Below are 16,938 nucleotides of genomic sequence, written 5' to 3' on the forward strand. Positions count from 1 at the left end.
CAAGTTTCAAAATGGCAGCAGCCACTGGCAAAATCTATGGGGGCATTGAATTTTATGCAAAGCAGGAAAAAAACACAGTGAAAAAAAGCTGTGTCCTTCATTCACTTGGCTATGAGGCTATATGAATGTATATATTTATATGCTGAAAAGAACCCCTCTCAGCACCTGCAGGCTATTAAAGCAATTACTACCAAAAACAGCCCAAACTTGGTTGGAGGATGCAGAGTCTCCTCACGACAATCAAACATTACCTACACTTTTTGCCCCCAGTGTTTAACCCAAAATAGCAGGTACTTTCTTTGCCTGTGGCTGGTGCACATCTGGATCTCTACATCTGTAGGTCTTAATTTTTGCTGTTACTCTGTTTGCCTCGAGGTGGGGCCGGATGGGCTGGAACTCATCCAGACCTGCAGCTTTGCAACTGGAGAAAATTGTCTGTGCTTGGTTTTCAGGTGCTTTGCATCAATGCCACTGTGTTTCTTGTTAAATATAAGATACAGGCATGTTAGCACTGACCACAATCCATCAGAGAACTACGGTAGAAACCCTGCATTATTAACTGCAAATCTACAATCAGAAAATGTTCATGAACAGTGTGCAATTCTGTTTTTCACTTAAATCTAGCAAGCAGTCTCAGTGAGGACCTTGTGTTATATGAGTGAGAATTCTGCTTTAGTATTCAGCCGTGATGAAATTCTAAAAAACCCCACTGAATACTTGTTTTGTCTTGCCACAAAAACACTCAAATTTGTTGCTGAATATTTGCACAAATTATCAGCTTTATTAGCAGCTTCAGTCAAGCAACACCAGAATCACTGACAGGCAAACGTACCTTACCTATCAGTCTTTCACTTTGCAGCTGCTCCAGTTTCCATATCGAACAAGTCAGTCTATTGGTGGAACATCTTCCTGTAGATCATTCCTGAGTTAGTACTGGAATGGTCAGAAATCTTCAGTTGTCCCTTGTGTAGAGGTGCATTTTGAGGTCCTTGTTGCGAAGTGGTCCAGCCTCTTCCAGTAAACTGCCTGCACCTGATGGATGACTGAAGTGATTCTGTGTGAGTCATGCGTGTGTGCCTCCCTGCTGCATTGTGAGAATCTAGTGTGAGAGTCAACCTTGTCCTTGATTACCAAGGTAACTTGAACAAACTGCCGGGGCCCCCTCCCGCTCACAGCTAGGGAAACGACATCATGAAGGTCGACATACATCATATCCATGTTTTTCTCCCGCCGTGATGTGTGTTTGTGTGTGTTATTGTGTCCTTGTGAGATAAGATGGAGTTTGTATAAGTGGTTAAGTTCAGGTGTTTGTGAAGTTATGCTGAGAGTCGAGATCACTTAGGTGTGTAACCTGTGTGCCCTTGTGTCTCACTGACAGTCGAAACATGTGTTCCAGCCTGCTCTGGAGGAATGTTAATAATGTCAACAAAGCCACTGGGTTGTATTAGACATATATCTTTTTATTGGGTGATTCAGGTACAACGTCACTCACATAGAAGCATATACTTCACACTAATACAAGGTCACATATAGGATCTCATCTCCACCAAAATCAGATCTGCCATTTAGTAGATTTTTGTAACCATGGTGACTATTCACACACTACAAAAATCCATCTCCATCTAGGTTGCCAGGAATATTTAACAGAAAGACAGCGGCCAGTTATCAAAAGGACTGAACAGATTTATAAGAAAAGGAAAAGAAACCAAAGAATTTGACATATTTAGGGCCAGTTCACAGCCAGCATGTCTGGAAGGGTTTATCTAAAGTGTGAAATGTTCCCTACTTTAGTTCAGTTTGTTCGGCCGGGTGAGAACAATGCCATTTGTTGTCCCATGATTCACTGACTCTGAAAATGTGACTCTGTCCTTTTCACAAGATAACTGTAGCATGTCTCATTACGAGTGGGATTGAGAGTGTAATCCAAACCAACAACAGAAACAAACCCAAAACACAAGGGTTTATGGGTACATGTGATAGCCAGCAGTTAATGGTTGGAAAGCCTGACAGAAGAAAATGAAGTGAGAGCAAACCACAGTCTGGACTGATGCTCATATTCAGCTTTTTTTCTTCATGTGTTCTCAACTGCTTCGAACGCCGTGGACCTAAACACACCACTGCTCTTAGGTTACAGGACGTGTCTCCACCAGCAGCAACATCTCTAACTTGGCAGGCTCACAGGCGACCAAAAGTCCGTCCAATAACGGAGCTACTTGTGAGTCCATGTGACTTTTGTTTATAAGCTCTGGTTCACTTGGAACTGCACAGAGTGTAACTAAATACCAGCATTCTGGCACGAAAAGCCTTAGTTTGTTGGGTGTGATCACACTCTATTTGATGTGGGCCTCCACTTGGGTAACTGACTGTACAGCACACTGCTGTGCATCCACTTTTAGATGCTTGCCACCACCACAACTAGCGAAGAGGGCTGGAGGGAGAGATACAACGCAATTTGGTCTTTCTAAAAAGTAGCTGTATATTGATTTTGATTCTTTTTGGCTGAAGCAAAGTGGTTTTAGAGAGGAGGACAGGGAGGGAGGGCGTTAAGGGGGGAGGGGTTCTCAGGGTTGGAGACGGGGAGTGGAAAGGAGAGACGTAGTTGTGGTAGTGGCTGGCAGCTCGGACTCTTAAAGCATCGGGAGGAGGCAGATGTGTCACAGCAGCATCTCCTTCAAAGCGAAAGCTAAAAAAAAGATGAAAATCATAAAATAGGCTCACTGCTGGGGAAGGAAGAGAATATCTGCTGTTGCACAGATGTACATGCGGTACGTAGCCAAGAACGACCACGAAGTTTGGCGATGTTGCCGCCTTCCTCTGACCTTGAAAACCGGATCAGTTTATGATCAGACAGCCATGAAGCACATCACCACGCTGTCCCTCTGCACCATTGACTGATCTGAGCTGGCTTATACTGCACACAGAATGGTGAATCAATCCCAGGCAAAAACTGCTGATGTTTGATTGGCGACTGACTTTTTCCAGTTGGTGGGAGAGTGAGAGCACACTAGCTTGGATGAGATCTGATAACAGTTAGCCTTTGATCAAACATGCAACATCAGCCAGTCAGAGGCATCCATCACTGATAAGATTCTTTATAGGGTTTCAGCTGATAATGTCTGGAAAATGTGCAATGAAATAACACTTTCTTTTGTTAAATGTACTTTTTTTCATCTGCTACTGGAAAGAAGTGAGGGATCACTGTGCCTTTTAGAGTCACCAACCCTGAAATAATTAACCAGCTGAAGTTTAAATGCAGGAATTTGCTGTAAGTGCTGTTTCAAAGGTTGATAATAAAGAAATGTGTTTGAAAAGGATTTTTTTGGTGATAAAATGTCAAGATTTTATCAGCAAATCTATCGGCAGCTACCGGCAGCTTCAATCCAACATGTCCCTACAGTACAGCCTACAGTACATCTGTACACAAGCAGGCGAGAATGGGCAGGATTTCATCAAAAGGGGTCGAGTGGAGAGGGACTGAATTGGGCGATGAGATCACCATGGCAACGAGGACCTCCACGGTGTAGAGTGTGAGGGGAATGTGGGAGGGAGTTTCATGCTGAAGTGGTCTAAAGTGGGAGGGAATCGCTCTTCACTTTCATGGTTTTGGGAGATTCTCATGGCCGGGGTCCAAGCACTCACAGTAATGAACTCTTCACACACACACGCACACGCACGCACGCACACACACACACACACACACACACACACACTCACACTCTCACACACACATTACATCACAGATAATAACAGTTATATAACAAGACCGTGTGGACGCTGAGGTAATTACAATGCGCTTACATCAGTGCCCGCAGGCCAAATAAATACAAACACTTAAGAAATTCACGTTCCCTGATGGCAGCAAAACCAAAAAATGTAAACAAACACAAAATCAACTAAGGTATCAAAGGATTGCACATTTCAGAGATGGAAGATTAATATCTAACACATGATGTTACGGTTTCACTGGAAATCATTCATATCAGTAACAAATAATAATAAAAAAACACTCAATGCATTCCTAATTTCTGATTTTGTTGATAAATCCTGTGATTAATTAGTCACAACTTCAGACTGTGTGCATTGTCCTGGGGTTGCAAGATGTATTTAAGTGTTTTCTCCTTGTTTTAAAAACCTCAACATGTGTCTTAATAAACTCTAAATGTCAAATTCCAGGTACTGTACATAGTTGCTAATATTTCCAAAGAAAACTGACGCTGACGTTTCAGTTGTTTCGTCAATTCTGCAAATTGTGTCAAGTATTGTGTGGGAATGTTTAACAGTTAGGAGTTACATTGAGCCAAGTCCAGCCAGCCAAGGGATAGGAATGATGAGAGGCATCACATCTTCAGGTCCTGGAACAGAGAGAAGAACAGATTTCAGCTACTTGCAGTAAATTTCCTCAATCATGAACTGTGCTAACAATCAGCACGGTGAGGGTCAATAGCTCAGTAATTTAAAGCACTGCGTGGTCCAAAAGCTTGAGTGGCTCAGAGCAAACGCGCCTTTAAAAAAATTATCCAAGTGCCAGCTTTTCACCCAGCTCATTTATTTCGTGCAGTTGATAAATAGTTGCGTCTGAATGCCACTTCTGTCACTGTAGGCAGTTCAGTGGCAGGGATTTTTCTTTTCCACTGCGTTCTGAGAGAGAAAGATGAAGTGGTTTTTAATTTGCAAACATCCAAGCAAAGTACGCAGCCTGAAGGATCAGAAACTGTTGGCACAAAGAAGCTAGCAGAAAAGAAAATATACAAGAGTATAATGTTCTCATTTTCTTTTAAATCTCTTCTCACGACTCAGTCTCCAACGACCAGCAGCGAAGCAGCAATAAGCATTAATCTAGTCAAACACTCATCTTAAAGGTCCAATCAGACATTTCTTTAGGATATCATATACGTTCATCCAGATACATGTTCAACAGGGTTTCTACGGCTACATAACTGAAGAGTTATTCATCACAATTCAAGTACAGGCCTGGTTTTGATTACATTACATTTGGTTTTCTAGCAGAGGTCATTTGTAGGCAAATGAGGTTTGTAGTGTGACTACATTTGTATAAACTGGAAATTAGCATAGCAGTCATGTAAGAGCCAAATAAATAAGTAATATGAAGATGTATATTCTGATATAGCATAATACTCTTTATATATATATATATATATATATATATATATATTACTGGTCTTTGCATGTTTGGAAAGTTTACCAAACTCACCTTGTTTACTCCCAGAAGTAGAGCAGATACCATATAGTTTCATTCTTCAGCTGAGGGCCGAACAGAGGGTTGGTTTGGGCCAGAATGGCTATCAACCAACTGAGTAAAGAGAGAGAGAGAGAGAAAGAGAGAGAGAGAGAGATCATCAACATCTCTTCTGTTAATACACAGGCACATTGCTATAATTTATATGTTCATGGAAAAGTTCAACTGTTTTCATGGCCTGGAACTTGTTGCTGTACTTTTGGGCTATACACCATTAGATCATATTACTGTAATCAGCACCATTACTGTAAAGATAGCGAGCAAGAGCAAACTGCAGGAAACAGCTTTGCAACAAGTCCAAAGAGGCCAAGGACACGAGAGACTCTGCCAACTTCCAACTTTCAAGCAAGCCCAGTTTTAACCAGCCCTCAGAGCAGTTCTTAGGAGGTCTGAATGAATGTGAGCATTATTTTATCTCCCTATTAATCCAACGTGATCGTCTACTGCCTTGCAACAGTACTAATGAGCTCAACCTGCAGGCTGACCTGGATGCAGCCGTGTTTGCTTTATGACCTGGCTGTCAACACTATGAACTCTCACACAATGAGACATCATTCAAACGGTTTATAAGAAGCAGTTTTGCAGCCTTAAGTAGCTGTTTTAAGGCCTGTGCTTCTTGGCCCAACTGGCTGCAGACCAGTTTCCAGCACTCATATTCACAGTCTCTACAATAATACTGGAGAATGCAATGATATTATAACGTTTACGTATTTGAATGAGCAAAAATGTCCTATGTCTTTTCCTAAACATGTCTCCTGGACCTTGATGGAAAATACCATGAGGATAAGGGAAGATGTGAAGGAAAATTCATAGGGACTTGAGAAGAGGCAGCCGTGGGGGTTAGAGAATCCGACGGCACACACACTACATAATTGTGCGATGGTGTTGTTGAATGGTGAGCTGCTTTAAATGTTGCAGCCACAAGAAACCTCCTTTTGTTAACGATGGTCCAGCGAACCCTATGCTAAACGAGATAAGAAAGGAAGCACTGAAGCACCTTTCCTTCTCATGGCTGCCCCTTTGATACCTCCAGATCAGTTAGGAACCTCCCAAAGCTAAAAAGACTATCCGACCGCAGCTGAGATCTGCTTTTCAGGCGAAGTTTAGTCCTGTTGACTCCTTCAGAGGCAACACACATGATAAACGCTGTCCTGCGTTGCTGCAGATTGTGAGTGTCTCCACCTGCTTTTTTTTTTGGCGATGTGGGAAATGAAGCTTTCTGAAGCACCGAATCACCATGAAGCATTTGTGTAAAAAAACGGTTCACTGTGTCAAAGCATCTGACACAGTCAAACCTGGTGAGGTCTTGTATTTGCATTGGCACGGCTGGAGTGTGACACCGAGAAACATTTTATTGCTTTCATTGTTCTTATTCTGTTCAACAAAGATTGGATTAGAAAATCAGGAGTCTACAGCTCTTTTTTAAAATACTGAGACAGAATAACAAGAACATCCCATATTGAAAACCAGCGGGACACCTCTTTGATGAGCGTGGTCACGGCCCATCTTTCTCTGATACTTTTGCCATAGACAACACTGTGTTGAGTATTCAGCTTTGAGTGTGACGTCACTATTTCTTCACATTGAGTCGCATTTAATGCAGCTAATTTTAGTAGTTTTATTCTGCTGGTAGCGACTGACGTGATAGCTTCCACTTTGTATTTACAAAAGCTCTTTAATATGTTGTAATTTTTACTGTTCAGATTTATGGCTTGTTTGTGAATGCAGAAAAATCTGATGGTATGGTGCTGTATGTTAATTGGTGATAGCTAACAGGCTAAATGCTAACACTTCATATAAAAGGATGAAGGCTACACTGTGGGTTTTACCTAAGTGATTTAAGCACTGGTGGGGGTTTTTTTCAGTTACATTTTTTTTTTTACATTTCATTTTCATGTCTATGTACCTTTATATCAACTTTTTTGTTTTTCTTTTGTGGAACCACAAACTCACAAGAACAGCAAAACACAGAGTTGTAAAGCACTGGACACAAAGCACAAAACACAACAAAGCATGAATCAAAGAGTTAACACAGCGTGCTCTAGGCCTATTTTACTATATTTTACTAACATTCAAAATATTTTGAATGCTGAAAACTGACACAGCAAGAACAAGACATGATGTAACAATTTATAATATGTTTGTAAGGCACTGTATGTTACATAAAAACATAGTCTTCAAGATTAATCCATATTATCCATATTTCAGCTAATCAGAGTTCTCCATTTGTAAGAAATCCTAAAAAATTACATGCATGCTGCACAATAAATCAATCCATTCCTTCTTTATCCCTCTGCTTCCCCCAACTCATCGAGTACATAATTTTCAACCTTAGGACAAAACTTTGAAAGTTTGGGAATCTACTAGTGGCTGTGGTTTTTTGTTTGTTGGAAAAAGAGCAGCAGCTCCCTCTAGTGGTGAAAATGAAAAAGCTGCGTGCACATCCTACTTCTCCTCGCACTCTGTTTCTTCATCTCCTCTTCTGCACTGTCATGCTTGCGAAAAAATGTCACTAACGTAGATCTTTTTCCAGGTTACTTTGGGACAATTGATTTCACAGGAAAATCAATGCATGCCAATAGACCCCTGTGTTGTGTTATGACCAGGTGTTTTAGTCTTTTGGAGTAAAAGCTTAGTGTTAAGCATTTATTCTTTCTTTTTTTTTACAACACAGCCATCAAAATTCCATTTGCATTCTCTGGTGCTCCATAAATCTATCATTCATGTTGTTTCTGCTGTCCAGATGTGTCTCCTTCTCTTGCTGCCAGAGACCAGTCTTATATTCTGATACTCAACTCCTTTTGCTTGGCTGATAGACTGGCCTTGAGCTTGTGAGGCTGTTACAGTCTCGGTAAGCCTCCGAATAATATCTTGTTTCAGTGTATTTAGACTCTCCTTCATGCCTCTTGTTAGGTCCACTTTGTATTTGGCAAGAGCCTTATGCAGGCCCTGTTTGAATTCTTGCAGGTCCTTTGTGATGTTAATTACTGGAGTAACTCGCCTGTCTCATCCTCCTCGCCCAGCAGCATGTTCTCTTGCAAAAAACCCATTCTAATTGTTAAATGCTGATTTCATGGCTGTTTTAAAGCCTTATCACTTGTTATGGCTCTTCCCTTCTCGTTTCTATCAAAACAAAATAAAAGTCTTTTAGAAATTGACTGAAGCAAAGTTTGTAACTATTGCATGCTTTCCATACATGCAACAGCCTCACCAGAAGCCACTTTCATTTGAAAGCACTGGAAAAACCAAACTGCTTTTCATGTAAGGCGACTCTAACTGGTCATTCATAAAGGTTAGGGGAAACATCTAAAATGTGCAATGTGTTGAAGTTTCATTATGTGAGTGTAATCAGAGCAGCAGGCAAAATAGCAGAACAGCATCAACATGTAAAGTGACAGCAGCTTCACACGAAAGCGGAGGAGGAGGGGGAGGAGGAGAGCTTGTACTTACAACAAGTAACAGCAGACCGCGGTGAGGATGAGGCTGGTGACAATCACACTGTCAGAAAAAAACAGAGAGGGAGTTACATTTATGCAGCTCTGGCCACACACCCATGTACATCGTTCAATATCAGTGGTCAGTGGGATGTACAGTTATTTTTACCATAAATATAGCTGTGATAATTAAAGAGGTATTAATGTAATCTAGATGTCCAAATCCAAGAGGTCCCTGTGTGCTCGTTACAAACTGGTACCGTACTGCTTTAAAGTGAGGCTTGCAGATATAAAGTAGGCACCCCTGGAGGGAAGCGTTTATGGGCTTTTTTTGTGATCTTGCTGTTATTGAGGATGAAATTCATTTTTTGTTCCACTGCCTTTTGTGCAGTGACTGGATCATCCACTGAACCCTGATTTGTTTTGGTCATGTGAAGGGAACACGCTGTGTCGGGTCTTTAATGAGGAGATTTTTGACTTTGGAAGGTTTATAGAAAATGTATGGCAATTACAAAAGACAACAGAGTATCCAACATAATAAGACGTTTCTGTCAGGTAGACTAAATGTTTTGAAACGTTCTTTTTTTGAATTTGTGGAACTTGTGAGATATTAGGATTTGCCATGCGGCCATCACGATTGTTGTCTAGTGTCTTCTAAGCCCACACGACCTGGACACCACATGGTGCAGGTCAACCTGTGTAACAATCTGCTTTCAAATAAAATAAATGAGGCAACAGTCATCAAGATAAGTGCAGTGAGGTAAAATATGTTATATTTCCCTCTACAATCCATCACATGGAGCGTCTCACAGTCTAAGACCTTCACCATGATCTCAACATTGCCCTGCATGAGTACTGTAAATACTCTTCTGATAAAACAATGAACTACATTCACTCTTCAGTCTGTAGCTTGATTACACAGCCTCTGAACCACAGTGATGGCTTCATCCTGCTCTCATGTACGAGACACACAGCTCGGGCTTTTTCAACATTAAAACTTATCACATCTTCAAATTATTCACTCAAATGATGTTTTCATGCGTATCTGTTATTGAATTGACCGTTTAACCTTAGTGCAGATGGATGGATGGATGGATGGATGAGGGGGAGGATGGGCCTCCATCATATGAGCTGCAGCACGCTCGTGTATTTATACTGGCGTTATGCAGCGGACTACGGACTAAACGTTGACTTTGAATAATAAGACATAGCCTAATGTCTGACTTGATATGTAAGTGTATAAAATGAAAAGAAAAGCCGTTAATTGCAGCCAATTAACGGCAGCTAGACCACCTACCCCCGGTTGGGTCCCTTGGGCACTAAAAATGGAGCCACGACCCCCACCAGCCCCCATAACGTGGTGAAGCAGATCATCGGCAGGGCCAGAGAGTGAGACACCATGGCTTCAGTCCGCAGAAATCAGCAAATACGGCAGAATTTATCTCGGTTTGTCCTCTTGGAGACGAAGCGCATCAATGGCTGCTGAGCCAGCCCGTTGCTTCCGCAATGTCTCCGCCCAATTAAGTCCCTGCGCCATTTGATTGGTCCAAACCCAGAAGACAGCGGTCTCTGATTGGTTTATCAGGCTTTCTATCAGTATTACCGTGAGACTAATTGGACGGATGTTTGCCAGCAGACTGCAGACAAGTGTTTTTTTTTTTTGTCATCTTTATCCCATGAATTTGAGGAAAAGACATGAAAACTAAAGCAGTTGTAGCATTTCTAAAGCACAGTCTAGCAGTTTTTAGCATTAGAAAATTCAAATATTTCTCTTTTGATACCAACATTTTTTCCTCTTTAATTTTCAGTGGTAATATCTTGATCCATACTCTGATACCTACAAACAAACAACTCTAACAACAAAAAAAAAACAAATCATTATGAAAACATTGTTTGCAAAAGAAATACACAGTTCAAATACATACATTCACATATCCATAGAAACTGCATGATTATACCCTACATTAAGGCATTTTAAATATCAGCTTCTCCTCCTTTTGTTTTGAATTTGATTTGATATGAGGATATCTATTTTTCCCCTTATCATATGTTTATATTAATCATATATAGGCTACAATGATTTATTGTTACAAATGTAATAATTATGTTCTTTCCTCCTCGATCAAACATTCCAAAAATAAAATAGTGAAATCAGAATTGTGCTGCAAGGCTCATCTATAATATTCTAATCAATCATGCAAACTGCATGGAGGCCTTTAACAAGTTATTGCGAGTGCTACCTCATAAGATATCATTTATATGCATAACACTGATGACTCTGACTGGTGAAGAGACACTGGATTACTTCTTACCAGTTTACGTCATCAATCTGAGTTTCTAACTAGATTTTAAACACTTTTGTAGACTCTGATTTACAGTTCTTTTTGCATTTCCAACTTTCAAAATTTATGATGCACCCAATTAATCAGTAATGCCATTTTCTGTGGTGCTTCACTATGTCAGACTCAACATTACGCAGGTTTAGTTTTTTATTTTACATTCGAAACTACATTAAACACAGATGTGATCAACACGTAGCAGCTTGATTTTTGCAGTTGTATGTGTTGCACCAAACTAGCAATTGCCTGGAAAGAACAAGGTGTGCAGAAATGCTCACTTAGCATATTCCATCACACCCCCACCCTTACACAGCACCATCTGATATTACCTGGGTGAAACAATATGAGAGTATACAGAGTTATTTGTCCTGTGTTCTCTGGGATTGCTACATACATAGGAAAAAAGAAAAAGAGGGCCACCAGAAAATTAAACTACAAACTCTTCATCACCAATATCAAAACTAAATGTTGTAATATGGATATTATCTTTAACAGCGCACACAAAAGCAGCCTTTATGTTAAACTGCCTCACTACACTGTAACAGGCAGTGCAGTATTACCACCCAGTGGAGAAAGGTGCAGTCTGCAATTTCCTGCAATTCATGATGGTCTTATCTATACCCACAAATATTCATTCCATTCAGACCAGAGACCACTGCTTTCCAGCTTTAAGTAGGTCACCTTGTCAGGAAATACCAGATGGCTTACAAGCTGTTGTTCTCAGAATATTTCTCATTTCTTAAACTGGTCTCTTTGTCCCTTATGGGAGAAATTGAGACAAAGAACTAAAACTGCTGTATTGAGCTTACAAACATTTTTTAATTCTAAAAGAGTTTCCTTGAAGAATAAATGATCAAATAACCACTGGAAAGTTTATGTTTCATGTTTGCTGCATTGTATGCTTGCCTGGAGACATATTTAACATTTTGCATGTACTTGACCTGACTCAGCACTGGCTGAGTCAGGTCAGGTACAACTAATTGAAATTCATTCATTGGAAGTATAAGAGACACCTGTTAGTACTGTTGCTTATTACTCAATTTTATCCAGAATCTTGGAAAAAAATATGTCAGTTTCATATAAGCTCCTTTTAAGGACATTAATGCAAACTATGGGATCCATAAAACTGTTACTAAAGATAAAATAAATAAATAGAATAAAATAAAACAAAATACAAATACAAATTGACAGAAGAAAGACTATAATAGAATTTTAATGCAGTAATAGTGCAGAGGCCTAATGAGTTGAACAAGTTCAATAAGGAAAACAAAACTGCAGTAGAAAAAAAATTCAGTGGAAGGCAGAGCATAACAGGATCGTTTTTTTATTTACAAAAGAGAAGTTTAATTGGGACTTATGTTTCGAACCGCCTTTATTCCTGAAATCCTAAATGATTTACTGTTGAACCACTGCCAGTTATGACCAGATAGCAAATTTCAATCCTTTTATGATTTTATTTTGATGGTTCCGATCGGAAGTCGTCTTCAAAATCTGCCTGTCATTGTTTTATTGTTAAAAATAACTGCCGGAAGTCGTGACTTTAGTGACGGCGGTTAGCTCGACGGTGGTGACTGGACGAGTGGAAGACGACCAACGGGCGAAATTTGACATGAACCGGTATCCTCACCGGCGAGGTGTCAGCGCTAATTGAAGATTAAAAGCTAGTCGTCTTGTACGGTGTGACAGTTTGAACTTTATGTGGAGTGCGGGTCGATAATGCTGGACGGTACAACCTGATGAAGTTCACCAGAGATATCTGCCGGCTGCTGGGCTTAGGAGGCGGTGAGTAAAACTGCCAGTCAGCCGTTGACAACTTTTGGCTTTTCAGTCAGTTAAAGTTGGTCCCACAGGTTGTTACTTAAGTTTAGCTGTGAGGTATGATTTTATCTCTCAGTCGCTGCCAGGTTGTGATAGCCTTTCTACACTATAAATTTAACACAATAGCCACTAAATAACGTTAGAAAATGGCTAAAAGCGTCAGGCTCACAGTATACAAACCTTGTATGATGGTAGTTTGTGAAATTTGTCTTTGGCTAACGGCTAAATACAGCAGGTACTACAGATGAATGGCTGTTTTTCCTGAAATGCTCCCCCTCAGCACCCGAAAAAGGTTCACGCTACTAACACATAAAAATGATTCAAGCTGAATTTTAGTGACATAAAGCTTAGCATGATAAATCTTGGGTTAATTTTCCTTACATAAACCATATTCAATCAACTTTCATTCCACATTTTTCCCCTGGTCACTCCCCCGGGTGCCCCGCCCCCCGGCTCTCTGAACCACTGGGCTAATATGAGCTAATGCCAATGACATTTTGTGGAAGGAACAAGCATTATATTTAGGATAGAGAAAGCTAGTTTATGGTTGAATGTCAGACTTTTTCTTCTTATTAACACCTGTAGTTTGCAAATTCTCGGTGACAGTGAGTGCATGCTTTGTATGAAAGCCACATTTTAACTGCTCCATACAGTAATCCACAATGAAAAGCTGATTCTATTTGCCTTGGCTGTTTGACTGTAGAGGTTGGTGTTGATGTTTATAAACCAGGTCCTGCTGAGCAGTGGTATGATGATGGACCAGGAAGAACTCCGCTGATACAAACTTGTGTTGAAGAGAACTTTATTAGCAAGCAGTATCAGATCAGATTCAGGCCATCTGAGAGAACTTCAGGGTCAGATCAGAAAACTCTACCGTTAACATACAGACAACACAATATATGTCATGTTGTTTTGTCTTACTTAACCCATATCTTTCCTGTATCAAAAGCAAGATCATGTTCTGGGAATTGTCTTACTGAGGAGTGTTTTCCTCTGCTGTTACAGATATACATGTCGACCTATGTCCACCTCCATAGGAGATTTATGTCCCGATAGGTCCCTATGTTTACGACACCACATCTGTTTTCCCTCACATGTTTTGACCTCACATACCACAACTAAGAGTGGTCTACATTTTAAACGGTTTACAGTTTACAGTTTACCTCTGATCATGCCTAATCTGACACACATTTGACATTTGATTCATCTGATCATATACTGTACCTCAATGTCACCAGAGCTAGCCTTAGCTTTAGCTCTGCATTCACTAAAGCAGTGTTTTGGAGAAAAAAAAAAGTAGATTTTGAATCGTTAAGACTAAGTTTTCAGTAATACAAAGACAGTGGAGGAAGTGTGAAACACACAATTTAAATTTGTCCAATAGGGGATTTGCTTTTGCTGTTGACACAAATAATAATAATAATAATAATAATAATAATAATAATAAACTTTACTTATACAGAACAATTCATGCATAAAATACAACACAAAGTGGTTAACATAAAAGGCAATAATATAACATGATAAGAAAAAAAATGCGGATAGAGACTTCGGCACAACCGTTAATAATTTGCCCCAAATGGACCCTAGATGGTGCCGCTTGTAGTGTCCCACATCTTGGATAACATCAAGTTATCTACAGATATGTGTCAAAGCCTGTTTCCCCCTTGATTTGTGTTTTCCATCACTTTAACCTGAACCCACACTTATGCTACCTCTTTGTCTTATGGGAATCACTGTAAATACCAGTTTTTAACTTGTTAAGAGTATTCATGTCACCATTCAAGTCATAATCACCACTGAGAAATAGGGAATAGGGCTGTCAACGGATATTTCAAATTTGAATATATAGTTGAATTGTAAAAAAAAACAACAGATATTCTATTGTGAAATTTAGTATTCAATTGTGGAAAAAAAGCAACACTACCATGGCAGTTCTTGCATCGGCCTGGCCCACTGAATGCACTGCATCTTTTCCATAATGTTGTCAGACACTTAGAATAACAATCTGAGTCTGTCGGTGTCAAAAACAAACACTTAGTGGACATACATTGATGGTGTGCAAGCGCCCAGAGGGATTACAATGCAGCCCGTTTTGTGGCTGCCGGCTGCAGTGCTCACTCTCAACACTGCACCAATTTTAGAAATTGATGTCTCCATTAGCCACTTAAACACAAAAACATGGGAAAATAGGCTCTATTATTACTTATGATATTGACTGGAATTTCTGCCTTTTGTCTGGGACATCAAAATCTTCCAGCACACATGGACTGGCACCATTTGGAAACTCTGCACACAACGTCATGTTCATTGATCCAAAATGAAATGTAGGTCAATGTCATATAACATTATTTCATTGGTTTATTTTATAATGTGTAGGGATGTAGATCCTTTAAAACACATGCCTTTGTTGAATTAAATATATTTATACAAGTAGTCTATTTCTCATTGATTTGGTTTGTCCTCTTATGGGCAAATTGCACAAAAATAGATGTTCAAATGGTTTGAACAATGTGTTTTATCAGGAGGAATAACTGAACATCATTTTTGGCCAGTTTTGACTGCCTTAGTGCCTCATATCAGCAAAAGTTGGTTGTTCAAGGTAGTTAAAGGCAGTTAATGGATATTGTGCTATATTGTCAATTAACAGTAATTTTAACCTTAACACAACCAACTTGTAATCATACAACCATGTTGAGTTGTCTGGTGATTTGAACATTTGGACGTGGGATTCTTTCCCATTTCTTTCCCTCATGACTGGAACCTGACATTAACCCCAGGCTGTCATCGTTTGTGATGCTTGACCTTAACCCATTATTACCCTGATCTTAACTAGTCATCTCTGCAATGCCAGACTATAACCTTACATTAAAAACCTGTAAGGGCAAGATTAGTGCCTGCGATAAGAAAACAGACTTTGATACAAGACCTGTTATGGCTGAAGACCAGGACAGAGGTACCTGCTCACTCTAGCTTTTAGCATAAGTCAAGCCTTTCAGGCATGACTTTCATCCAATGAAATCAAAGGCTACACTTTGAAAGAGCAAACCAAAACTCAGGAGCACAAACAGAAAGTCTGTGTGATTTTGAATGCAACACTTCTCAGCATATTTAGGTTTGTGTTTCTTTATGTTTTGATACTTAGCTCTGATCAAATGTTTTTTTTCTAACTCGTGTTGGTGTTCATTATATTCAGATTCAGTTTGCTGAATGTCATAAACCCGACCAAAAATATTTGACTGGCAAATGAGTTGTGTGCTAACCTCACAAGAATGCACAAAAACAGGTCAGGTCAGGCCTATCATATGGTCAACCGTGATTGAACTACTCAGTCAAACCAAACGTTAATATGACATTTCAGACCTGATTCTTGCTTGAGACTTCTGAAAAGCTACTCTCTCATAACTAGCAGGATCAGCATTGTTTGGTGTTTTATAGCAGATAGATCACCTAAGATCGCAACAATCAAAAAAATGTAACACTTTTATGAAATAAAATTAATTATAAGGAAAAAGCGAGCAGAGTTGCTACCTCACACAGCTAATTTATTTTATTGGATGAGTGTGGTTATTGTTTAGGCCACCATCTACTAAAAATGTCCTGGGGAAAATCCTGGGCTTAAGAAACACACATCACCCAGCCCTGTCCCAGAAACAAGCATGATGTCCTAGAATAAAAGCATCAAACCTCTGTAATGGAAGTGCAAAGCTGGAAAGGATTTGCTGAAGGAGACCTCAAATATGACATTTGATAATTACTTTCAGTTGCATGAACATAGCTATTCCAACTGAGGAACAGATGAAAACAGTGTGTCCAGGTTTTGATATTTTACTATTTTAGAATCAAAGGCATGCCCTTGAGATTATTCATGTCCATGAAAATGTTTGTTTTAGACTAATTTTGCTAAATACTGTGAGACTTCACCCAGCATGGCTGATAAGCTCCGTCCAATTTTAAAGCTAAAAATACCTTTCTCTTCTGAATGTATGTCAATAACACTATTTATACAGGGTCACACTCACATTTAAAGCCCTTGTTAAATACTAATGTCTTTAACTGATAATTCAATTTCACTGCATTGTAACATTGC

General features: G+C 39.7%; 1 protein-coding gene across 1 annotated transcript; it reads right to left on the bottom strand.

Moving 5' to 3' along the window:
- Positions 1-1,564: 1,564 nt before the first annotated feature.
- atpv0e2 (ATPase H+ transporting V0 subunit e2) lies at positions 1,565-10,123 on the bottom strand. Its single transcript, XM_041933659.1, has 4 exons — positions 9,989-10,123; positions 8,708-8,755; positions 5,213-5,311; positions 1,565-4,352 (listed from the first exon to the last, which is right to left on the bottom strand). The coding sequence occupies exons 1-3, from the start codon at positions 10,090-10,092 to the stop codon at positions 5,218-5,220; spliced, it is 246 nt and encodes an 81-aa protein (XP_041789593.1). The 5' UTR covers positions 10,093-10,123; the 3' UTR covers positions 1,565-4,352; positions 5,213-5,217.
- Positions 10,124-16,938: the final 6,815 nt, after the last annotated feature.

The sequence above is a fragment of the Chelmon rostratus genome, chromosome 3 (assembly GCF_017976325.1).
Source record: "Chelmon rostratus isolate fCheRos1 chromosome 3, fCheRos1.pri, whole genome shotgun sequence".
Taxonomy (NCBI): Eukaryota; Metazoa; Chordata; class Actinopteri; order Chaetodontiformes; family Chaetodontidae; genus Chelmon; species Chelmon rostratus.

Coding starts and splice junctions, on each gene's coding strand:
- atpv0e2 (XM_041933659.1), bottom strand. CDS start 10,092: ATGGTGTCTCACTCTCTGGCCCTGCCGATGATCTGCTTCACCACGTTA. Junction 8,756..9,988: donor CCCAAGGGACCCAACCGGGG/GTAGGTGGTCTA, acceptor TTTTTCTGACAG/TGTGATTGTCACCAGCCTCA. Junction 5,312..8,707: donor GCGGTCTGCTGTTACTTGTT/GTAAGTACAAGC, acceptor CTCTTTACTCAG/TTGGTTGATAGCCATTCTGG.